Here is a 27,216-nt window from a genome sequence, read left to right as displayed (position 1 = left end):
GCATGGAAACTAACAAATTGGTTGCCACTTTTTAAAATATATACTCTAATAGACACTTAAACTACTTTAAGTTCATGGTAGTGTTAAAAGTGATGTCTTTTCAAGGTTGTTTTTTTTATACTTTACTAAATTAATTTGGGAATTTTTCCATTAGTAGCTATTATCATTATTATTATTTTACGCTAAAATGTTATAGGATTTCTGAAACAATATATCTTGCCTTCCTATGGAGTTGTTTTATCTTTTATATTTTCTTTGTTTTTAAAAAAATCTTTAGGAAAAGACATGCCTGCTATCACACTAGTTAATACTCCAACAGTTACCCCTGCTACTACACCACCTCCTGCACCTGCTCTTACCCCAACTTTGTCAGAGATTTCCATCGATAAATTGAAGATATCTAGCCCAGAGCTTCCCAAGCCATGGGGTGATGGAGACCTGCCGTTGGAAGAAGAGAATCCTAACTCTCCTCCAGAAGAATGTCACCTGAGAGCTATGTAAAGATAACATACTCACTTTTAGTAACTGTACATTTCCTCTTAAGTTGACTTATGTCACCCATTGAAAACATCAGAAATGATCAGTGAAGTTTTATAAACCACTTTATACTTTAGTAGAAACAAGTTTCATAAATTTTAAGTTTTTAAAATTTTTACCAAACTTATACCTTACATTGTTTTTTTTTAAAAAACAGATTTTTTGGGAGACATTAAAATTAAGATATCTATCATATAGAAAATGATTTTTTCCCAGTGTGAATATTTACCATGATAAGTTGACTTTTATAGTACCATATATCCCCATGTAGATTTATTTTGTGGATGGTAGAACTTTCAAGATGGTCTGTGATTAGAGCATGAAAACAGTCTTGGAAAAATAAATCTTGTTAATTAGTTATAGTAGTGCAGATTATAGAAACACTTTGCTGAAGGAGACATAGTCTTTGAGCCTGTTTTTTAATATCAAAATTAATACAGGCCTTCAGTGACCTAATAAGTTCAAAATATGTCTTTTTCTTCTTAGTGTAATGTCTGTGGCCAAAGATGAGGAACCTAAGAGTATGGATTTCCCTGTTCAACCTGTTCCTCCGAAGCTAGTTCCCGTGATGCCCATTCCTGCTGACCCCAAAGCCCTTCTCCCCATACAAACGCCGAGTTCTGATTCCTCAACAGTGGGGAGCACCTTGAGCATTACTGGCACTGAAACGGAAAGACCCATCTCTGAAGGAGAGATTTTATATGACTGTGATCGAAAAGCAGCTCCCAAGAGTAAGTTAACATATAAATTGATTTCACTGGTTACAATATAATTCCTAAGTAATACCTTTCGGTTTAAAGTGTTTTTACTTAATTTTAAAGATTTAACATGGTATAGTGCAAAGAAAATAAACTCTCCCTTCTCAATCCAGAATTAATATCATTAGTTTGGGGTATTCCCTTCCAGTCTGTTATTTTCTATGCATATATAGATAACAAAATATATTTGGATGTGTTTTTACCTTTAAAAATAAGATCATACTATACATATTGTTTTGAAACTTGAATTTTTTATACTAATAATATATTGTGGACCCCTTTCTACATCAGTACATATAGCTGTACCTCAATTTTTTTTAGTGGCTGTGTCGTCTCTTAAAACAGTGCCACAGTGGTAGGCATTTAGGTGGTTTTGTGTTTCCATACTATACTTCACTCTCCAGTGACAACCCTTGCCCTTATCTGATACCTTCCTTAGAATACACACCTAGAAGTGGAACTGCTGAGCCAAAATATGCACTGTTAAAATAGTGACTCATTGCTAACATGTTCTCCAGAAAGGTTAATCAGTTTTTCATTTTAACCAGGTTTTAATTACATCAGTATTGTATGGGAGTGCCTCTTTCTCAATTTCATAGTTATAGTCAATATTTATAGTTTTTAATTTCTTACAAGTTGGTAGGTGAGACAAAAATTCATCTTTGTTACACAGTATACTTTCACTTGTGATTTATTACTTATGAACTTTGCCAGTATTTTCATTGTGTAAGTTTAAATGTAATGTTCTATGGCTCTATGGTCAGATTATTTACTAAAGTTATGTTTCTTCTTTTTTCTAAACTTTTACATTTTAATTTCTAGTTTTAGGAGATGGAGGACTGTGTCTGACTAACCTAAGTGATAGCTTATCCAGTACTCTTCATGATGCCCATGATATGGTAAGAAATGACTGACTCACATTGAATTTTGACATCTGACATGAAGCTTATCTAGATGAACTTATTGCTATTGATCAAGAGTTTTTCTTAAGTATTTGTCATAAACATAAAATGTAATAAAATATCCATGAAGGAATTTGCTTTCTTGCACATCTCATTATTATAATTGTGAAAATGAAAGAAAATTATTAAGTTCCGTGGCACCAGTAGCTGGAAAATACACACTTAATGTAATCAGGTGATGAAAATCCAGCTCAGTGCACAGTGTCACCTGAATATGTGGGCTATACGGTGCTTCAGGCAGGACCTTAGCTGTTTAAACCAACTGTCTTATAATACATTTGTTATTTTTCCCTAACCATGATTATAATTCTTTGGGCTAAAAATAACTGACTTCAATGGCTTAAAAAAATACTGAACGCTGGCTGGTGTGGCTCAGTGGTTAGGTAGTCGGCCCGAGCACAGAAGGATCAGAGGTTCGATTCCCTGTCAAGGGCATGTACCTGGGTTGCAGGTTCAATCCCAGCCCCAGCTGGGGCCAGTGCAGGAGGCATTCAATCAATGTGTCTCTCTCACATCGATGTTTCTCTTCCTCCCTCCTTCCCTTCCACTCCCTAAAAATCAATAGAAAAAATATCCTCAGGTGAGGATTAACTTAAATAAATACTGAAATAAGACCCAGGGCACTAATCCTTCCTACTTATTATCAAGCCCTATAAAAGAAAAAAGATGGCATTTAAAAATTACACTTTTATAGACATAATTTATAAAATAATATGGAGGGAAGTCATAAATGAGACATCTTTACTTTCAGAGAAGCGTTACACTAACATTTGTTCTACTTGATATGTCATTATGTCATCTTTGTCCATTCTCAGAACTTCCTCATGGTGCCAAAGCACGTTTATGTTTGTTCAAAGTAAATAGCTAAACTGAGCCAGGACTAAATTATAACAATCTCTCTTTTTCCACATTTGAAACTAAATTCTAATTTTGATATTTTCACTAAGCCCAAATCAGGTATGCTACAAATTCATAATAAGGTCAAGTGCAGAAGTGCAGTCTTACAAAACTGAATAACTTGAAGTCATGTGCCAGTAGGCATTTATCTGTATATGGTGGGAGATAAGGACTTATAGTCCGGAGTTAATAAGCTTTATTTCATTAAGAATAAAATACTTGGCCCTGGCCAGTTTGGCTCACTGGTTAGAGCGTTCGCCCGCAGACTGAAGGATCCTGGGTTTGATTCCGGCCAAGGGCATGTGCCTCAGTTGCAGGCTCCATCCAGTTGGGGTGGGGAGGCCACCAATCAGTGTGCCTCTCACATTGATGTTTCTCTCTGTCTTCCCTCCTGCTCCTCTGAAAGGCAATGGAGAAAATATCCTTCAGTGAGGTTTAAAAAAAATAAAATATTTAAGTGAAAAACTATTAATGGAATTTAAAATCACATGAATACTTGCACTTACAAGGGAATCCAGTTTCTCTGTCTCTTAGGCCCACACTGTCCCTCATTTTGGGGACAGTTCTATTCTGAGGCACCAAGAACCCTAAGCTGGGTTTTCCAGTGAGGGCTTTCAGCTGCCTGCTCCCCGGCCAAGTGCCTGAGGTCAGCACAAAGGCAAAGGAGCAGTCGAAGGCCTTACAGGTGCCTTGACCTACTTCTGCAGTTTCTCATTTTTACGTGCGGTCCCGTTTGCATCAGAACTGCAGTGCCTCACCTCGTTGCCACACTGTGGCGTTGCTCTGTGTGCTGCATGAATACGAAGCAGGACGCCGTGGGAGCCAAAATGTAAAACATTTATGAATCATTGAATCATTGTAATTCAGTCACATGACAGAGGCTTTCATTTTCATATGGTTTTATAATAAATCTCCAGTTTAAATGTAGCCAAATTACTGAATATTATTGTTTATATTTGAGGCAAATATAGAGGATTTTTATTGTAATTGGATGGGAATGAGAACCAAATGGAAATGAAGAGTCCATCTTCCTTCCATAAAGTGCTAAATGACCATTTTAATGGTGACTGAGTGTTATTAATCATAATTGAGAAAAATGCAGTTGTTTGATAGTATTTTTTTTGTTGTATTAATTATCTTTATATTTCATTTAGGAAGATGATTCTCCCAGTGAAGGACAAGTGACCAGAATGCCCCATAAAAAGTTTCATGGAGATACATTTTATTCTCTTCTTGCTAAACAAGACCAGGAATCATTCATTTCACAGCAAGCCATCTATCATACAGAGGTACTTTTTAACCTTAATGCGTTTTTTCTTTTTGGTTAGATCTACATACAGGAAAAAATAGTTCTACTTTTAGTTAAAGCATGCTAATACTTCAGCTTATTCAGGGATCATCCTTGTAGTAACTTTAACCTGGAACCATAGTGTTACATACTTTTACAGCTAAAGGGAATTTGGGCCATCTGTTCCAACCCTCTTGTTCTACAGCTGAAAAAATTGAACGCTTTCAAATGATTTGTGAGGGCCTCCCTCCCTCCCTCCCTTCTCTCCCTTCCTCCCTTCTCTCCCTTCCACAACCATTTACCGAGTATCTGCTATATGCCAGACACCGCCTTGGAAAAGATAAAAAGGTGAGACAGGATTCCTACCTGTAAGTAGCTGACAGTCGTATAGAGGACGAAGGGCTTAAGCAGTTACTGTGCAGTGCAACATCTTGCCATATAGCTGTATTTATGGGTGTATATGAGCTCAGAGGACGGAAAAATCTCTTTGAAGTTCGATGACCCTTTGTACAGGATATGATATTGATGGGGGTTTTAAAGACCCAATAGGATTTTTCTAGACAGCGGTGAAGGGGAAGGACATTCCGGAAGCTGAAATGTCGTGTGCTTAGGGATAAAAGCCAAGAAAGATTAGGGCATATTTAGAAAGTGTTGAAAATCTCAATGTGGCTAGGGCTGTAGATAGACCAGTCTGCAGGAGGAGGTTGAACCAGATAATCATAAAGAACCTTGTAGGCCATGGAAGGGTTTGGGCACTGTGGAGCCCATTAAGATTTCATATATATATATATATATATATATACACACACACACACACACACACACACACACACACACACACACACACACACACACACACACACACACACACACACACACACACACACACATACATACATACATACATACATACATACATACATATATATATTTATATTGTTGAGAGTATTGCAGATGTCCTTTTTTCCCTCATTGCCCTCAGATATTTAGGAAGGAGAGTGGAGGTTTTGTTATGTAGTCCTGGGGATTGTAGGGGAGGAAGGTGAAGGAACAGACTCCTGTGGGTTCCTGGTCAGATGTTACCTATGACTTTTCACCCCAGTTGGGCCTTCATGCTCCCTGATGTTACTGACTACAAGTGTCAGCCTGGGTTGTTGCCAAGACCTTTGTGCTTAAGGGGCAAGTAGCGACGATCTCAAGTTGATGAGGGAAAGAAGCCAGTGCTATGCTCCAGTCATTCCTCTTGCTGAAGCCCCTCCAGCCACCCTCCTCCGCAGGACGCAGCCCCTTCTTCCCACACAGCAGGTCAAGTCAGCTGTCTGTTTTTCCCAGTGGTTTTTCACAATTTTTACCTAGTTTTCAGAATCCGTGGTTTCTTCTCATTTCTGTAGTTACTCCAAGGCCAATTTGGGGACAGGGAACTTGCAGCCTTTGTTCGTATGCAGTCCTGGCTAAGCCAGAAGCCCAGACATGGCAAGTTGATTCTCTCCAGATCTTTTCCTGAGAATCTAAGCATTTGAATGTGTATGCCACATGCCTGTGTAAAATTGTGAGCTGTGTGTATGGATTATTATGCAATCTTGCTTAAAATTTTAACTATAAATTCTGAAGATCTACCATATTCTTTTAATCTACCATATAGTATACCATAATTTAATTGTTCTATTTAAGGGTTTTTAGATTCGTTTTACTTTTTTCTATTCAAATTATAATAAGGAAATCTTTTTTGCACTTATGAGGAATTATTTCTCTAGATCAGATAACAGGAGGAGGAATTACTGGTTCAAAAGATACAAGCATTTATAATTTCAGTAAGTGCTAATAAATTGCTTTCTAACTATATGAGTCTCTTTTCCCATTATGACACATGGTGTTCTTAATCTTAAATTTTTGCCAGTCTGATTAACAGTGACATTTGTCATACTTTCATATGCATACAAAACTATAATCTGTTTTGTTCGTAATAATGATATATTTATATGTTAAGAGATTGCTTTGGTAAGAAAATAGTGGCTTTTCTTTGTGCTTAAAACTACTTGCCCAGAGGGAGCTTTAGGTCGACAAAGATCAGTCTGATGGCAAAACTGCAATTTGTACATTTATGTAGTTGGGCTAGGTACATTAATTACTATAGATTACAGACAGTGTAACTTAGAATTATGTGAGTCTAAGCTTTGAGTATAATACAAAAATGATACTTGAGTTACGAGAGCATTTTGTGACTAGGCAAGCTAAGTCTTCAGTAGGGTCATAGAGTGCTAAGGTGTCAGCAGTTACAAGTACCCTAGAATATTGATTTAAATAGAAAAGGTAGTGCGTTTTGCACAATATTTTATATGGTAGTGGCAGAGTAATATAGGCACTGTGAAATATTTCTAATTAAATTCTAGAGAAAATGTATCTGCCATCATTCCAAACTTTGCACAAGAGTCTTCAAGGTTTTCATATTAATTGCAGAACAATCCTCTTCTATTTAAAGGATACTGAGGCAGTTGGTGTTCTTGAAAAGCCAGATTAGGAAATAAGGGGAGGTAGAAGTGCATGGAGAAGAGTGAGGCAGGTTGTGAAAACCTTGAATGCTGAGTTAAGAAGTTATGTTTTATTTTGTAGTCATTAGAGTCATCAAAGATGTTTCAGCAGTGATTTCCTCATATATTCTAGTTTAAAAAAACCCACTTGGTTGAAATTAAACTCCTTTTAAATGAGAAACTTGAGAGCTTTTAGATATTGGAATTTTTATTCCGTTCTTGAGTAATAAACTTATTAATTTGAATATCTCCAAGTCACAAAATGTGATAATGTCTAATTTTTAATACAGAAAGAAAATAGAAGTCTTAATTTTTTAAGTTTTTAAATTCATTTAATATATTTGACAAAGAAACATATTTGCTCTTTTCTTTTTTAACTTTTATACTTTCCCAGGGAAAGAACTTTATTAAAATGGTTAAAGTAGTTGTCTTTAATCTGCATACTTATAAAAAATGTAATTATTTGTATAGGGGTAATCTTTATAACAGTTGAGGTATATTCTCCATATCAACTGTTTAATTATAAAGTTTACACTAACAACTTTAGGCAATTTTTATTAATGAAGAATGAAAGGTAAGTTTTCTATTCTAATTTTAAACTTTGTGAACAGTATGTAATATGTTTCAGCATTTAGTTTTAAATAATAAAACTTTTCTTATGTGTTTTATTGATATCTAATTTGAAGGTTGGAAAAATAGATAATGGTTATTTAAGTTCATAAAAAATAAGATTAAAATGAAAGCTTATGGCCAGATGCCTCATTAAACTAACTTTTTAAACTGTCTTTCATGTAGGGCGTATGTGGCATAATAAGCACTTTCTAAAGTACCTTTAAGTCGTCAAGTGGTATGGATCTCCCATGGCGTTTGACAAATATTTCCTGTTTTGACTTGATTTTAATATAATGGTTTTAACAATTGTTTCTACTTTTTACAGGACTTGGAAAGCAGTTTGGGTGAAAGACAAAGGCCCAGGCTCACAGCAGCAGCAGAGAACTTACTGGGACATCCTGTCTACAAGCAACAGCCTGTCGCTAATGCAGAGTCTTGGGATCAAAAATGTGCTCTTAAGCCTTTATCTCAGCAATTTGCCACAGTTACAGGTATACACCAAAATACTGCTTCTTGATGTGTCATCTATTAGAATATGCACTTTGAATCCCATCGTACTTTCTCTGTATTGTTTCTATGCTGAATGCTGTATTCTGTTTTGTTTTATAATCCATAGTAGTGTTCCTAATCTGAGCTCAGAAAAGCATAACTATTTTCAGGTGGGGCCTTGCAAGATTCTCTTATTTAAATAGGTCTTCATAAGTGAAAAGTTTGGTAGCAGTTTTTCCTGTGGCATATATAGCAGTGTTTCTCCGAAAGTGATTCATTTTTCAGTTGGTACATGAACCATTGGGTGGGTGGTGCATGAGATAATTTTGGTAATAAGCATCTGTACACTTAAAATTTTTTAATAGTGATATATTTATTTTAATATATAATGGGAAAGTATAGCTCATCAAAACTGTGATCTAACAGATTTTGTTTAGGACAAGGTTAAATTAGGTAATAGCATAGAAATTCACTCTTTGTGCTATATGAATTTCTGACTCAGTGCTGAGTGCACTCAGGACTATTTTTAAACTTCATTAATGAAACTTTCTGCTATAATACTTTGGGGATAAGAACATAACAGAGAATACCAGTCATTGGCATAGTTGATTCTTGCTCTCTGCAGGACTTATGTTCTGTAGAGTCACCAGGAGCACTGAATTAGCAAACACTGAACTGTTGCCCTTAGGGAAAATACAGTTAGGTTCCTGTGAACCTCTGATCATGACATTTTTGTCAGTTGATCAATACATAACCTTGTTTTATATGTGTTTTTATTTAAAGACATGTATTTAATATATGTTGTTGATTTGTTAACATTGAACTCACGGCCAACAGCACTGTAACTCACACCTGAACGAAGCTTACTTAACACACATTTTTTTTGTAAGGCCCATCACAGCCTTCTTGCCCTTGGGAACACTAGCGAGCACTTCAGCACTATGCTCGGGGCCATTTTAAAACAGAATCACCAACAAAATGTACAAAAATGTGGAAAACATGTCACCAAATAGGCAGTAAGAAGGACACTTGTTTACAGTATAAGAGCTGAGATAAGAAAGTGGTGCCTCTCTCACTGTTCACCCTCACCTGGTAAAGTCTATGTAGGGTGATTCAGGCTTTCGCTTCTCTGCACATGTCTGTATATGACTATGAAAATGACTGAAAGTGCTGCAGGCATTGATTTTGGGGGTGACAGCTAAATTTTGTCAAGTAAGTGAATTTGCAAATATGGAGTCTTCAAATTAATGAGGATCAACTATATTCTCATTTAACTGATTTTCCCTTTCCCATTCATTGCCTTCTCATAAGTGAAGAAACTTGTGAATGTATGCAGATTTTCTAGAAATCTGAAAAGGAAATGCCTGAAGTTAGAAAAACATTGCTATAGAACAGGAGGGGGAACCTTTTTTCTGCCAAGGTCCATTTGGATATTTATAATATCACTCGCGGGCCATACAAAATTGTCAACTTAAAAATTAGCTATGAAAAAAGCTCCTATATTTATTTAATTTTGAGTCCTGCCCACAGGCTGCACATTCCCCACCCCTGCTGTAGAGTATTTAACCCCTGCTGTAGAGTATTTTAAAGTCTCAGTTTTATATTCAGTGTACACATTATATTCAAAGAAATTAAAGACTGAGTTTTCCATGGGGATAAATGTAAAGTAAGATTGGAATTATCATTTTGGCACATAATGAGAGAATTAAATGTTTTACGTTCTTTTAAAATGGGATTCAAAATTAGTAAGATAAAAAAACAAATTGTGACGTTTGTATCCAACTATCTGTGCAGAATGCAATTAAACAGAATTGACACTAGATGGCTCTCACACATTACTTGAGAGCTGCTAGGTATTTGATAGCAACTAGGTGCTTGTTGTTATAGAATAAAATCCACCAGAGCATCTCCTGTTCAACTCCTCCTTGTACCTGCGGTAGCGTCTAGCAGATTACCTACAGTGCAGTGCATTTTTAATAGTAGGTACACTGTAGATATTTGTTTGATTTGATTGGAAAAAGTGATTAGTAACGTGGCATAACATAAGACTGAGCATATAGATGTGGCATTAAACAGAATGGCTAAGAATTGGGCTTTCGGAGTTTCAGATATCAGTTTGAATTCCAGCTCTGTGTATTTTGGGGCAAATAATATCTCTGAGCCCAAGTTTCTTCATCTATCAAATGGGGGTAATATTAGTGTATTAGTGATCTATTGCTATGTAACAGATTACCTCAAAGTTTAGCAGCTGAAGAGCAAACATTTAGTCTCTCACACAATTCCGAAAGTCATGAACCTGGGAGGGATTTAGCTGGGTGGTTCTCAGGATCTCTCAGGAGGTTGCAGCCAAGCTGTTGGCTGGGGCTGAGGTCATCTGAGGGCTTCAATTGGGGTTGGAGGATCTGTTTTCCAAGCTTACTCACATGGCTGCTGCAAGAGGCCTCAGTTTCTAACTGCATGAACCTTCTGCAGAGCTACTCATGACATAGCAGCTGGCTTCTCCCAGAGCAGATGATCTGAGAGAAAGTGAGCAAACAAGATGGAACCGCGATGTTCTTTTATAATCTAATCTCAGCAAGGACGTGCCATTTTTTATGCCACATTCTGTCAACAACACAGACTAACCCTAGAATAACATAGTGGGAGACTACACAAGTGTGTGAACCCCAGCAGCAGGGATTGGGGGCATCTTGGAGGCTAGTTACCATAAACAGTATCTGCCGTACAAAGTTCCTAGGGGAGGTAAGTGACAATGCACATGAAGTCATTAGCACAGTGCTTGGCACATGATAAGTGTTACTCTCTTTAATAATACCTGCAGTATGTAAAAATAGCTTTTTCCATGTATTTAATAAAACCAGAAACTATCCACAGTTGCCTAAAAGGAATGTGCCTGTAGAGAGTGAACTTGTTTCTAGTGTTTTGTTACATAATGGTTACTGTAGCAGAATGAAGCCTGAGTATCATCATTTCTGCTGGTGGCTAATCTCATGCCTTTTATACTGATTTTTGATAACTTTGCTTATAGCGCCTCATCTGTTCTTACTCTGCTTCTCCCTATCCCTGCTCATTTTCATGAAGTGCCCTATTTGCAGCCCATCGTCCCCTACCACTGTTTCTAATTCTGAGGCTCTCAGGTTGGATTGAGTAACAAAAAGATGCAAAGTAAGCTTTGAAGAGTTATCTTGGGAATCCTAAAATGTAAACTGTATTTTGAACAAGTGAGGACTCTTGGATTTACTACCAATTATAGCTCTTTATTTACTCAGGAAACTTGTATTGAATTCCTACTGTATACCCACTACTATATTAGTACTGTGTTAGGCACTTGAAGTACAGAGATGGTAGACATCTGCTCTCAAGGAAGTTTACAAATTATTAGAGGAGAAATACAAGAAAGACGGCAGTCATAGCATCGCGTGATTGGAGTGATAGCACAGACTGCCGTGGGGGCCCAGAGGACGAACTCAGCCCGCACATGACATTTCAGAGGCTTCTCACGAGAGCCGGTGTGAAACTGAATCGTAAAGGAGTAAGCCAGATGGTGAAGTAGGATAAGCGCGTTCCAGTTTGTTCGTTTTTCATTCAGGAAAGATTCTTTGAGGGCTTGCTATGCTCTAAGCACATTCTAGGCTCTAGGACTATAAAGCCTGGGGAGGCTCTGCCCACACGGGCTTTCTCTCTAGGGGAGGCGGCAGATGAGAAGGCGACAGCGTGCCGTAAATGACCCGAGTTCTGTGAAGTCCGTCTCGGGTGGGGTTCAGGCCCATGGCACCCGTGGAGGGCAGTCAAGCAGGGCCTCACGCTCGAGGGGCGGCGGCCTGAAACGAGTTCTCAAAAATGAATAAATGTGCCGTGCAGTCAGTGAGGAGGGACCTTTCGGGCAGAATATGCAGTGAAGAAGGGAATAAAGTGGAAAAATAGGAAGCCTTAGGGAAACACAGGCCTGTATCAGGGGACTAGAGTTTAGGATTCAGTGAACAGAAACCAGGTCCCAAAAACCATGAGTGACATATCAAGTAGCTTTTGGATTTACTCTAAGATGGTAGGGATCCATTTGTGTGCAAAATGGAAAATAATGCCAGTCTTACTCTCTTCCCATGGGAAATTCAGTTTTGAAGTTCTAGCAATTCTGAATGTTTTATAATCCACCTTTCATTTAGCAAGACCGCCTGAGGTGCAATGCTATGGATACGTTGGAGGGGATTAAGACTGGGGGCGAGGAGCCTGATTAGACAGCTGGGAAAGTAAATGTGGTGGGACACCATTCGGCAGCAAGGTATATATGAAAAAGGAGAGCCGAGTGACAGTTAGGGAGGAGAAATCTCCACGTTTCTGCCTAGAATGAGCGGGCAGATACTTTCATTCACTGAGAGAGGAAATACGGAGGAAGGGCAGGACTAGGAAGGAATAGGGTCAGTGGGGTTTTAGACATGCGGAACCTGAGGTGCCTTTGGGCTCCACACAAATGGAATAACCTGCTGGGCATGCCAGGCGCAGCGCTGCCGCTGGCACTGAGAGTTTCAAGTGGATGTAGTCTTCTCCCAAAGCCCATCATGTTGCTTTGTCATAACAGTAAGATTCTAGAAAGGTAAGAATAGGGATTTCAAGTTATGATTAACTAAATTTGACTTGAATGGAATACTACTTTAAGCATCTCTGGTACAAAGGGTTAAATTTACACTGTACAGACAAGACGCCCACACTCAGTGAGCATACTGTTTAGAAGCGACTACTCGAATTCAGCGTTTTTACGATGGCTGTCATGAAGCCCTTTCCTGACCCCTCATCTCTGGGTTAGGGACGAGTCGCATGCTCTCTGTGTAGTCTTCTCATGTCACCGGCCTGATGTTGCTCTTATCACACTGATTTGTAATCTCACTTGAGGGTAAGGTCTTTATCTTGCTCACTGTCGTATCCCTGTCATCGAGCAGAGTATGGAGGGCCTATGTAAATGTATGTTAAATGATAGGGTGTTGTATCAGTTGAAAGCTATTATGTACTTCTAATGCTTTAGGGGAGATGTTTGATTATATACTTTCTGGGTTTCTACATTTAGTTGTGCTTTTTTTAATCAACATTTACCTTGTGTCCTTTTAATTAATTTTTCTTTATACCCATATACTATCCACATATAACTTTACATAAAAACAAAAATGTGATTATATTATATACTTTATATATATTATATTACTTTAAATTGCAGACTTTTTTCTAGTGCCCTCCATCCACCCTCCTCCTCACGTTTTTTCCTGTCCCATATTAGGGAACTCATGTTAAGATTTGATACGTAAACTTCTCTTTTTCCTAACACATACAACTATACACACACAAGCACGAATCTGTGCATGCAGTTATTTTACAAGTTGAGATCATATCATGCTCCCTTGCCTGCGTTTTGTTTTTACTCAGTAAACTCTGTGGAAATTACTTCACATCAACTGATATTGCTTAAATTCATTGTTTTTGATAATGCGTAAAGCTTGTTAGTGTGGATTTCCAGTAATTTTATTCAGTCATTGCTCTGTTGATGGATATGTATTTTATTAGCATTTCCCCCACTATAAACAATGCTAGAGTACATATCCATAGACATATCTCCTAACATATTGTTGTATTTTATATTTATGGAATAGTTTCCGAGTAGTAGTTACTGGGCCTAAGGGCACATATATTTTTAATTTTAAAATAGATATGCCAAGTTGCTGTCTTAAAAGTTCAAACTAATTTATTTTTACCAATAATTTATTAGAAACTTTTTCCTGCATCTTCTCCAGAAATTGTGTTTATTACTCTTTTTATTTTTGTCATTTGAAATATAAATATATGTTTCTGACTGCTGGTGAGTTTATGTCTTTTCATGTTTTTGGCCATTTGGATTTGCTCTTCTATGAATTATCTCCTTAAGGTCTTTCCCCATCTGTTAGATTCTAAATTTTCTTGTAACTTTTCTATATTTTACATGTTTTCTGTCATCTGTATTACAAATTCTGTTTTCCAAATTTATACTTTGTTCATTGGCATTATTCATGATCTTTGTTTGCCATATAACTTATAAAAATTTTTATATAGTTATTTCTGTCTTTTATATTTTTTTGTGTGTTTTCATGGCTTGGTTAGGTTTCCCTTAACTCAAGTTTATGCTTGTAATATCCTAGCTTTTTTTTAAGATTTCCATTATTTAATATATATTTATATTTAAGTCTGTCTGGAATTTATTTTTACAAATGGTATATGGTAGAAGTTCAGTTTTATTTTCTTCCAGATAAATAGCCAGTTGTGTCAGCATCAATTACTATATAAGCTATCATTTTCCTACTGAATGGAAATATTAACCAATATTTATATTTAAAGCCCATAGATGTAGGAATATTTTTCTGGATTCTTTATTCTAGATCTAAAACATTCTTTATGATCTAAAATATATTCTACCATTGTGTCTCTATGGCACATTCTATTACCTGATAGAGCAAGTTTCCCTTTTTAAAATAATTTTTAATACTTTTCTTGGCAATTCTCAGGCATTTATTCTTCCATATAAACTCTATTTTTTTTTTAATTAAAAATCACCCTAATTGGAATTGTACAAATTTACGTATTAATATTGGGAGAATTAACATTTTTATGGTATATTTTACTCTTTGTTCAGATTTTATTTTGTGTTCTTCCATAAGATTTCATAATTTCCTTCATATGGATTCTATGCCTTTTTAATAATTTTATTTTTAATTATTTTATAGTTCTGGTCACAATAGTAAAGGATTATTTTTCCATTTTTATGTGTGTACTGCTATAATATAGAGAAAAATCAATGATTTTTACATATTTATCTAGTATACAGTCACATTACCAAATTCTCTTATTAATTCTGATAGTTTTTTCCCCTCACTAGAGTTTCTTGGGTTTTCCAGGTATATAACCATATGATCAGCACAAAGTTTTAAATCTCTTCTCTTTTAATATTATATATGCTAATTCTTTTATCTTAATTGATTTGCCAATCTTAAGAAAATGTTGGAGCCCTGGCCAGTGTGGCTCAGTGGTTAGAGTGCCGACCCACACATGGAAGGGTCAAGGGTTCAATTCCCGATCAAGGGCATGTACCTGGGTCGTAGGTTCGATCCCCAGCCCCAGTCGGAGTGCATGCAGGAGGCAACCAATCGATGTGTCTGTCTGTCTGTCTCTCTCTCTCTCTCTCTCTTCCTCTCCCTCTCCCTCTCCCTCCCCCCCTCCCTCCCTTCTTCCTTCCTTCTCTCCCTCACTTCAACTCTCTGAAAAGCAATGGAAAAAATGTCCTCAGGTAAGGATTAACAAAAAAGAAAATCTTGGAAAAGTGATATACTAGAAAAAGGTTTAACAGATAAAAGAGGCCTTTATAAGGCCTAGAACAATAGTTACTCAATGATGGATATTATTACCTTTACTTAAATTAATCTTATGTTATTCTAGATAACTAAATGAAAATAAAACAGGAATAATGTTGATAAATTGTTTTATAGAGATTGAATACCAGAAAGATATAACTTAAAACTCAATGAATGTATTTTGCTTTATGCAAAATCCACCTAAAAATATAGATTGACATAAAATATCAGAGGGTGATTATTTGCTAAACCTAAGAAATTTTGAACAGACTATCTTTAAATGGAAAATATCTATGGGGTCTTTAAAATATTATTTCATTTAAAACAATTTAGTGTATATAATGCTTCATGTCTACAGGGTGGGACAAAAGTAGGTTTACAGTTCATATGGAAAATAATACAATAATTAGTAAATAATAATATAAGAATAAATTCAATTCCATGTATTCACAACTGTAAACCTACTTTCGCCTCACCCTGTATTTCTATTGATTAAAATGAAATAGACTATACTGTGCCTTATTTAAAATGTAGTCATTAATTAGGAAAAGCAGGATTTTTTAAGAAATATTTTAGCAAAAATGTGAAATAAAGAGTACAGACTGGGAGTTGGAAGATGAGGATTTTAATTCCCTTGTCCCTTTTACTAGCCCTCTGATTTTTGGACAGTTAACTTTCCTGAGCCTTAGCTTTCTCGATGAAAGACAATTGTAATACTATCTGACCTGCCTGCCTCACAATGATTTTGAGATTCAAATTAAGTGAGGTAATGTATATGAAAGTGCTTCGAGTATAAAGTGCACCGTAAATGTCCAGTGATGTTAAATAAATCACATCTCTTTCTGCTCTTATTGTTGTCTTTTTATTGATTTGATCGAGATTCCATTTGGATGAGGGAAAGAGGAACTTGATCATTTGAAGAAAATTGTTTACAGAACAGAGCTAAGCAATTTCTAGGCAGGAAATTGCCCCTTGCTTTAAGGCTACCCTTTAGATAGAAAGTATTGTATTGGCTCTTCCCGACAGAAAGGCCAGCCGGAGTGTCAGGAGCTGGCGTGCGGGAGTGGGCGGGTGTGGACTCACGGGCAGCTTCTTGACGGGAACCTTAGAACGCGCCACGCGTGGTGCGCGGAGGTGCTGCTTGTATTGCCTGATGAGCTTGCTTTTCACTGCCGTGAAGGCTTAGTACCAGGCTTTTGGTTACTCCTCCTAATTCAGCACGTAGGAAATATTGATAATTTTAGCCAACTATTTATTCTTTGTCTAAGATAAATTAAACAATTTATTTTAACTTTTTGTTTACATATTTGATAACAGGCAAGGGTTATGAAGATTCATGCGCTAGTCGTGGTCCCATGAGTTTGAAAGAATTGGGGTTGCAGCCGGATTCTCATCTTGCTCTTCCCACGACACTTCTGACAGCACAGGAAAATGATAAGTTATCAGTAGCAGCTGGAGATTTTCCTCAGGTACCCAATCAGTAGCACTTGTACTTTATTTAAAATGAGAATGGTAACACTATTGTCTTAGCATGGTGCACTCTCAAGAGCATAGTCTTTGGAGTCAGCATCAAATCATGCATCCTTTATTTACTTAATTCAAGCCTGGAGATAAATCTTAGCTTGTTTCATTTCTAGCTGACCTTGAACACATTAATTAGCCTTTTTCTAAGCCTTAATTCTCTCAGCTTTAAATTAAAGATACAAATAATGAATATAAAATGCCTGCTACCTTGTTCGGTGGCTATTATCATTCATACCTCTGTATCTCGTGCAATTTCTAGCTCACTAATTTGTACATAGTAGGTACTCAATAAATGTTTTTTACATTAAAATTTGCAAAATGTGTTACCATGAAAGATAAGAAACTTCAAACTGAGTTTTAGCCAGTGGTTCATGAAATCTTATTTACTGAAAAAATAGGATAATTACTCTCTAAGAGGAAAAAAATGCTCATGTTATTAAGTACAGTTTTTTATCTATGTAATTGTAATGGATTTCTCACTGTGGGCTACTCTACTCAATAAGTATTCATTGCATGGTGTGGTATAGCATTGCATGGTGTTGAGGGTGAAAGCAAAAAATATGAAAAATAAAGATTGTTTATGGAACATACCATTATGTAGGGTTCAGTATTAATAACCTGTGATCAAGAAAAGATCAGAAAAACTAGTTACTAATGAATAAATACATGTTAATAACTTCTGTATAAAATAAAAATTGTTTTCGACCTTGGGTTATGCAAATATGACACCAGAAGCATTATCCATAAAAGAAAAAATTAACAAATTGGTCTTATAAAAAATAAGAACTTCTGCTCTGGCAGGTTTGGCTCAGTGATTAGAGCATCAGCCCACGGACCAAAGGGTCTCGTGTTTGATTCCCAGTCAAGAGCATATACCTGGGTTGCAGGTTCAATCCCAAGTCCCAGTTGGGACACATGTGAGAGGCAACCAATTGATGTTTCTTGCTCACATCGAAGTTTCTCTCTCTTTCTCTCTCTCTCTCTCTCTCCCTCCCTCTCTCTCCCCCCCATTCTCTCCCCCTCTCTCTCCCTCCCTCTCTCTCAGCATGTCTTCAGGTGAGGATTTAAAAAAAAGTAGATAAAGTATTTGGACAGCTGTCTTACTCAAAGAAGATATACTCATGGAAAGTAAGCACATAAAAAGAATCTCAGCATCATTAATCATTAGGAAAACACTAACACCACCATGCATATGTATCTAAAATAGTTTGATTTAGAAGTAGCTCTGAATTTCCTAGTAAAAATAGAAGTGATTTGAATATTTGAAATATGTGTATATTATCCAAATATTTTTAAAGATTTTATTTGCAGTATCTTTCCTTTTGTAACATTTGGCAATTAGAAGGCATGTGTAATATTCAAATTTTATATAATAAACTCCTAAATGATTTAACTGCTCAAATTATTTTAAAGTAACTTTAAAAATAATACTGTGACTTCATGTCTTAAATTTTTTAGTACCAACAAAAGCAAGACCAAGATGTTAAGCAAATTGAACACAAGCCAATACAAGCTCGTATAATACGTGTAAGAAGTAAATCTGATATTTCACTTTCAGAGCAACAAGGTAAGATTCATTTTCTAGTAATAATATAATAGTTTGATACTTCTGATATTGAACAGGTATAGAATGAGAATTCTTTAGTTTTATATACATCCTGTTTCTAGATTTTTTTGTTGTTTGCTTTCTCTCAGTCGATTGAGATAAAGAATCTGGCATCATATTTGATGGTGTATTTGTTTGTTCTTTTTACCAATAAACTCTATTTCTAATGGATTTAAAAAACTCTCAGGTAGCATTTTTCCTTTAATCTTACCTTTTGGTTCTTGTACAATTGAGTGTCTGACTTTTTAATCTATATACAAGTCTGTATCTTTATCATACTTGTGTGTTTTAAATTATAATGTGATAAAAGGCAGGGGTATGGCTGTTAAGGTGCTTTGTAAAAGGCTATTTATTGTTGTGTGGTGATGTTGACCAAGTATAATGTTAAAAACAAAGGATTCTCATGTTAAATACTATCATATGGATGAACTTTTCTGTACTGTTGTTTGATTATCAAAATTGTGTGGTTGAACTTTAATTCTATAATCTGTACCACAGCATTTTGATGTTGTTTTTATGTTTCTGCAAGGCTGTTGGCCTGTTGTTTGCCATCTTACTTCTTAGTCATTTAAATTTTATATAACCTAAATTCTGAAAATTGGCAGTAGAACTTAAGATGTCTGATGTTTAAAACTTTCTATTCACAATCCAGGAAAAAGTATTAGGAATATTTTAAGCAATAGAATGTTTTCCTTTGTGTGTATTTTTGTTGTTGTTGTTTGGTTGGTTGGTTTTTTTTGTGCTGATTTCAGAGAGAGGAAGGGAGAGGGAGAGAGACAGAGAAACATCAATGATAAGAGTCACTGATCGGCTGCCTCCTGCATGCCCCCTGCTGGGGATCGAGCCCGCAACCTGGGGATGTGCCCTGACTGGGAATCAAACCTTGATCTCCTGGATCATAGGTCAATGCTCAACCCTGAGCCACGCCAGCTGGACTGTTTTTCTTTGTTTTAATAATTGTGTTCTGTAATCTCATTTATTGAGTGCCAATATAATTGCAAAATATAGCTATGTATTTGGCACTTGGGGGAGGACCTAAATTAGGAAGCACCAAGGTATTTATTAAGATCATGCTATATGAGGTTTAGATTTTTACTTTTCTGTGCCTCTCTTGCTCCAACTTGTCAGAACTTTGCTCTCCCTACTACTTTTTTAACCTAACCATGGAATAGTAGTGTTAATATTGTATTTTAGACTCCTATGAAAATTGCCTGTAAAACTTTTCTCACGGTATTTAAAAATTAATCATGGCAGCATATAGAGCAAATGAATGTTCCTAACATATCAGGACTGACTTGTTGTGCTTCTACTGAGTACTGTTACCATTCATGGCCAATGACTATACATTTAATTTAGTTTTTTTTTAAATTACAGTTTCTTAAAATTATAAATTAATTTTATCTCTTTGGGGATATTATATGTAATAAATGATCATTTTTCTCAGCTGATAGGAAAATATATTTGTTTGTAAATATCTCTCTTTAGGAAAGTGACATTGTTTTTAGTTTCATAGACATGAATGTCTGACCACAAGATGGCAATAGTTAAATTTTTGTTGGCTTAGAACAATGTCATTAAATAATGTCCAGTTAACATTCAATAAGTCAATAAAAATCATAAGAAGAATAAGAGAAACTAAGGTGTTACTAGTAGGAAGAAGTTTTATTTAGAAAGAGTTTAAATCAATGGAATTAATATGTATAAATTTTTAATTTCATTTTACAACTAATACAAAAGTTAGGAGAGCAGACCTAAGTCAGCTTTGACTAAGAGAAATAAATACCCAGTGAGCATATTAAATAGAAGCTAACTATTTTACTTTATAATCGATACGTATCTCCATCCTGAATATTTTTTTAAAATATGTTTTTATTGATTTTTAGAGAGAGAGGAAGGGAGAGGGATAAAGAGATGGAAACATCGATGAGAGGGAAACATCATTGATTGGCTGCCTCCTGCACGCCCCCTACTGGGGATCAAACTTGAAACCCGGGTATGTGCCCTGACCGGGAATCGAACCAGTGACCTCTTAGTTCTTGGGTTGACGCTCAACCACTAAGCCACACTGGCTGGGCCTGAATATTTTGTTTTTAATGTTTTAACTTATCTTTATTGTTGAAAGTCTTACAAATGTCCCCTTCCCCCCTCTCCCCCCAGTGATCCCCTCCACCCTGGGGCCTGAATATTTTTTGAATGAATATGATTGCCTTGGCAAATATAATCAGTTATAACTTTATTTCCATAAGTTTTGTGGGTTTTATTTTTTTCTTTGATGAAACTCTGAGACATTGCCAGAGAATATTTCAGAGAATAGGAGAGTCAGAGTGCTAAAATAATCCTTTAGGGTGCTCAAGACTTTGGGTGACCTTGAAGGAATTTAATCCTATCTTATACAGAGGCCTTGAAGATAATGAAGGAAATTCACCTTATCACAAGGGAATCAAAACCACATCCTGTCTGACAGATAAATGCTTCTAAGAATACTTGAACGCCAAATGATGGCTGTTTCAGGAGGAAGTATGTATTTCACTTTGAAATGAGTAATAGTTTAATATGTATATATTAAAAAATCAAGCATTTTCCTAGCAGTAGCAGTGCTTTCAATGATCATTAAAAATTAACTGAAGATATGGTAGGATGTAGGTTCTAGCACTGTACTTCTGGGAAATCTGTAAAATCCTTTTCCCCACTGCCCCTTGATCATTACTCTCATATTTTAATGTAAAAGATAGAGATTGAATTGATTGTTCAGACAGATGACATTTTGGAGTCAAGGAGTAAAACTCTTTCATTTGATATTGAATTCTTTGGGTATATTTTGACCCCATGATACCACTTATCTGAGTCTGTGTCCCAATTAATGTGCCTGAAGATTTTATAGTGAAAGCAACTTTTTAAGTGATTTTAATGAGCCATTTTCCTCTTTCACTGTGCAAGTTAACTTTCTTCAATACAAATGAGACTAGTTTCAAATCCATTTATTCAATGTGAACCCAGGAACAATTAAATTCTACAGAGTGATGTATTAAAATAGGTAACTTAAAAAACATTTTTTCCACTTTTAGTTTTTCTCTTAAAATGTTAAGACTGCCCTGGCCAGTGTGGCTAAGTGGTTAGAGTGTCAGCCCACTGATCAAAGGGTCAAAGGGTCAGTTCCCAGTTACCTAGGTTGCAGGTTCCATCCCTGGCACCGGGTCAGGGCACGTGCAGGAGGCAGCCAATCAATGTGTGTCTCTCACATTGATGTTTTTCTCCCTCCCCTTCTCCCTCTCCCTCCCCCTCCCCTTCCTCTCCCCCCTTTTCCTCTCCCCCTCCCCCTTTCTCTCTCTCTCTCTCTTTCTCTCTCCCCCTTCCTCCCTCCCTCCCTCCCTTCCACTCTCTCTAAAAATCAATGGAAAAAATATCCTCGGGAGAAGATTGACAACAACAAAAATAAATTGAAGAAATATTAAGGCCATTATAATAATTAGAAAGTCAATCATGCTATATTATAATCAGTGGGGAAAAATTAAATCATATGTTTTGTATTCATATGCTAAGATAGATTAGTTGTCAAAGTTGCTTGAAAATACAGCATTCTTCAGTTTTCTTATTTGTAGATTGTTTATGTTGCTCGGAAAATATGTGTCAAATGCTAAAATTAATTAATGTAATTACAGTAATATATGAAAAGCAGGTTATATTTTTGTTGGAAATAAACTTACAGAATCATAGATGGCTTTTTTTTTATGACATTATGTTCTGAGTTTAATGTCCTGAGAGGAAGGGGGAGAGAGAAAGAAAAACATCGATCAGTTGCCTCCCACATGTGCCCCGATCAGGGATAGAACCCACAATCTGGGTATGTGCTCTGACCAGGAATCGAACCATTGGTCTTTCTGTGTACAGGATGACACTCCAACCAACTGAGCCACACTGGCCAGGGCAAAAAACTGGTTCTTTGAAATGATTAATAAAATTTATAAACTCTAGACAGGAAACCCTAGACGGAAAAAAGGAAAAACACAAATTATTGTTATTAGGAATTAAAGAGAGAAAATCAGTACATATTCTATAGGAATTAAAGTGATTCTAAGGCAATATTATGAATATTTTTATGTTTATAAATTTAGCAACATAGACAAAATGAAAAAATTTTGTCTACTCTAACTTGAGAAGAAACTGATAACCTAAGTAATCTTATATTTGTTAAAGAAAAAAAATTCTTAGTTTAAAGTATTCCAACAAAGAAAATTTCAGGTTCAGATGGCTTCATTGGAGAATTCTGCCAAATATTTGAGGGAGAAGTAACATCAATTTTATTCAAACTCTCTGAGAAAATAGAAGAGGAGAGAACTCTTTCCAGTATTAACCTGATACCAAAACCAGACAAAGACATTACCAGAAAAGAAGAATATAGACAAATATCCCTTATGAACATACAGACAAAATTCCTCTAAAAACATTAATTGAATCCAACAATATATAAAAAGACAGTAAATTATGATTGAATTTATCCCAGTAAAACAAGGTTGGTTCAACATTAAAAAAATCAATGTATTTCACCATATGAACAGAAATACTGGGGTTGTAGGTTCGATTTCCGGTCAAGGGCACGTACTTGTATTGCAGGTTGGATTCCGGGTGTGTGCAATTTCTCTCACATGGATATTTCTCCCTCTCTCTCTCTCCTTTCTTTCCTCCCCCCTCCTCCTCCTTTCTCCTCCCTCCCTCCCTCCCTCCCTCCCTCCCTCCCTCCCTCCCTCCCTCCCTCCCTCCCTTCCACTCTCTCTAAAAACCAATGGAAAAAATATCCTCTTGTGAGGATTAACAAAAATAAGAATAAGAATAAGAATATTGAAGTAAACTGTAATTGAAAAATAAAATTTAAATTAAAAAAAGAAGAAAAACGTGATTATCTCAATAGATGTAGAAAAGCTTTTGACATTATTCAACATCTATTCATGATTAAAATTTCAGGAAACTAAGAATCAAAGGACAGCACAATAAAGGACATTTACAATAAACCTGTAGCCAACATCATACTTGATGGTTAAAAATTACATGCTTTCCCAATAAATTGGAAACAAGGTGAATGAAGTCCACTCTCACTACTCCCATTTGAAATCAGACTGCAGTCCTAGTCAATGCAGTGATGCAAGGAAAAGAAGTAAAAGGCATAAAGATTCTAGAGGAAAAAATAAACTATGACTATTTGAGAGGATGCATGATTGTCTGTAGAAACTCCCACAAAAAAACCCTTGTAAAACTAATAAATGATTTTATCAAGTCATAGGCTAGAATGTTAATATATAAAAATCAATGGTATTTCTTTGTAAGAACAGTGAGAATTAGACATTGTAATGAAAACTACAAGTTATTATACCAATAGAAACATGAAATACTTAGGTATAAATCTAATTTAATATTTGCAAAATTTGTGTGCTAAAAACTACAAAAACACTCAAGAGAAATTAAAGAGGACTTAAGTAAATGGATAGATGGAAATGTATTTCTGTATTAGAGGACTCCAAATTAAGATGTCAGAACTCCCCAAATTGATCTATAGATTCAGTGCAATCTCAATCAGACTTCTAACAAGATTTTTTAAATGTAAAACTAAAACTGAATCTAAATCTCATAAGGAAAAGCAGAGGGCCTAGAATAACCAAAATTACTTTTTTAAATTTACTTTTTTAAGTTAAATTTATTGGGGTGGCATTAGTTAATAAGATTATAAAGATTTCAAGTGTAGATTTCTATAATACCTGATCTGTATATTACATTGCATGTCCACCACTCAAAGCCACATCATCTTCCATCACCATATATTTGGCTCCTTTTACCTGTTACTACCCCCCACTTCCTTTCCCTCTGGTAACCACCATACTGTTTGTGTCTATGAGTTTCAGCTTTATATCCCACATATGAATGAAATCATATGGTTCTTACCTTTTTCTGACTAACTTATTTCACTTAGCATAGTATTCTCAAGGTCCATCCGTGTTATCACAAATGCCAGTATTTCATCTTTTCTTATGGCTGAGTAGTATTCTATAGTATATATGTACCACATCTTTTTTACCCAATCATCTATTGAATGTCCCTTTGGCTGTTTCCATGTCTTGGCCACCGTGAATAGTGCTGCATTGAAGATAGGGGTGCATATATCTTTGCAAATAAATGTTTTCAAGTTTTTCCAGTAGATACGCAGAAGAGGGATTGCTGGATCATATGGTAACTCTATTCTCAATTTTTTGAGGAACCGCCATACTGTTTTCCATAGTGGTTGTACCAGTTTCCGTTCCCACCAGCAGTGAATGAGGGTTTCCCTTTTCTCCACAACCTCTCTGACACTTATTACTTGTCTTGTTCATAATGGCCATTCTAACAGGTGTGAGGTGGTATCTCATTGTAGTTTTGATTTGCAGTTCCTTAATAGCTAGAGAAGTTGAGCACCTTTTCACATATCTGTTGGCCATTTGTATGTTCAGGTCCTCTGCCCATTTTTTAATTGTATGTTTGTTTGTTTGATACTGAGTTGTATGAGTTCTTTATATATTTTGGATATTAACCCAAATAACTTTATTTTTTTATTTTTATTTTTTTAAAATATATCTTTATTGATTTCAGAGAGAGGAAGGAAGAGAGAGAGAGATAGAAACATCAATGATGAGAGTCATTGATCGGCTGCAGCCCACAACCTGGGCATGTGCCCTGACCAGGAATCAAACCCCAATCTCCTGGATCCTAGGCCGATGCTCAACCGCTGAGCCACGCCTGGCTGGGCAACCCAAATAACTTTAAAAAAGAAAAATAAATTAGGAAGATTTACACTTGTGACTCCAAAACTTATTATAAAGCTACAATAATCAAGATAGTGTAGTATTGTCATAAAATTAACAAATAGATCAATGGAATAGAGTCCAAAAATAGTCCACGTGTATAATCAATTGCTTTTTCACAAATGGCAAAGAATTTAATAGAGAAACGATAATCTTTTCAACAAATGGTGTTTAGACAAGTGGTCATCTATATGCAAAAATTGAACCTTAACCCATATCTCGCAAATATATACTACTTAAACAAGTGGTGAGAAGGTAAACAGGAAAACTTCTATTCAGAGTTGCTATCACAAATGCCTGCTTTGCTGAAGGCACACAGGCCGTGCATGCTCATTCATTTGCGCAACAGGCTCTTTTCTAGTTCATTCATGTTCCACTCAATATATCTTGTATAGAGTCACACTACGACAGAACACAGTCACTGCTAGGTATGATAGATCAGTTTTTTCCCCCAAACCCACAGTGATGAAACCTAACATTTGTCAAATGCTTTATAGCTGACAAAGAACCTCTCACATATTGTAGCTTTCATTTTCACAGCAAACTTGTGAGTTATGTAAAGATGTTTTTATTGTTGTTGTTTTATTATACAGATGAGAAAACTGAGGCTCACAGAGGTTAAGTAACCTCACTACTCTTTCATTGTCTCAGTGTCCACAGAAGTTATTAAAAACTGTTGCTCAATACTGTGGTTTTCAGTATACTAATAAACTGGCCAAGATATATTTCAGTGACTTGATATCAAACTAAGTTTTCTACCTTCTGTAGTTGTGCATTTGATTTTTTAAGAATAATATTCTTCAACCTTAATATCCTGAGAAGTCTCAACTGGTCTTTCTATATTTATTTTCGATCCTCTATTGTCGATTACCCATGCAGAGCAAGAGTGTTCTTTTACAAACATGAATCAGATCATGTGACTCCTTGCTCAAAACCCTCCCAAGACTTCTTTTTGTACCAGAATAAAGTCCAGACTCCTCACTGTGACCTAAAAGGTCTGCATGATCTGGCCCTGGTCTTACTCTCTGAAATCACATCAAGATGTATTTAGGAGAGAAAAAATTGTTAAATGCAGTTTCTTTGTTTTTTCTTACAAAATTTATGCTACTTCATTAGGTTGATATTTTTGTATATATAAACACCCCATGAAAGTAGAATTGGGCTATTTCTGAAGAAGTGCACAAATAGTTATCAATAAGCCTAATGATTGGAATGGTACAACTCTAATTTTTATGAGTTAACTCAGAGTCTAAGAAATAATTTACTTACAAATCCCAGACAGACTACCTTTGTTAATCATTTTGTAAGGGAGTTGATTTCACGTGTTGGAAAAACTTTTAACAAACTTTTAGCAGAATTGATTCATTGATGAGTGATGTGTTGATTCTTAATTCTTCTTATGTAAGACTCTGATAAATAATATTTAAAAAAATTTCTTTTCCTGCTTTTTACATGGTAATTCAGCTTATAATAGTAGAAACTGACTTCTTGGATTTGATGATTACAGTTAGTCAAAATGCTCAGTTATTCAGCACTGTTGCCACAAGTTAATTTAGACTTTTTGAAAAAATGTGAGTGCGCATGTGCAGCTGAGTGCAGCAGGAAAATACCTGTGGCTGGAAATGCTTATGAGTGCATCAACCTTTCCACCAAGTTGGTACTCCATTCTGCTTCTCTGGTTACTTCAGAAGTACCTTGCAAGGGGTGAAAGATCTAACGCAGATTTAAGTGTTGGGCCTCAGTTTCTAGGGTGGGAAGAGTCAGTGAGAATAATCTGAACTCTGCAGCAGATGCAGATTGGGAAGCCTGAGGTGCATCTCATGGACT

At 35.9% G+C, this 27,216-nt stretch overlaps 1 protein-coding gene across 1 annotated transcript in view; it reads left to right on the top strand.

The window, feature by feature from the left end:
* The window catches only part of LOC107525910 (TOMM20-like protein 1), a 106,580-nt gene that overhangs the window by 62,309 nt on the left and 17,055 nt on the right, over positions 1-27,216 (top strand). The window contains exons 25-31 of the mRNA XM_087820164.1: positions 278-497; positions 1,024-1,268; positions 2,118-2,194; positions 4,309-4,443; positions 7,908-8,073; positions 16,753-16,904; positions 18,418-18,526. Of these exons, the coding sequence (XP_087676290.1) occupies positions 278-497; positions 1,024-1,268; positions 2,118-2,194; positions 4,309-4,443; positions 7,908-8,073; positions 16,753-16,904; positions 18,418-18,526 (1,104 nt within the window). The remainder of the gene's footprint in view (positions 1-277; positions 498-1,023; positions 1,269-2,117; positions 2,195-4,308; positions 4,444-7,907; positions 8,074-16,752; positions 16,905-18,417; positions 18,527-27,216) is intronic.

This window comes from Miniopterus natalensis, chromosome 1 (assembly GCF_054644295.1).
Source record: "Miniopterus natalensis isolate mMinNat1 chromosome 1, mMinNat1.hap1, whole genome shotgun sequence".
Taxonomy (NCBI): Eukaryota; Metazoa; Chordata; class Mammalia; order Chiroptera; family Miniopteridae; genus Miniopterus; species Miniopterus natalensis.
Note: the sequence above shows the minus strand (reverse complement) of the source record. Positions and strands in the feature narration are given on the sequence as shown.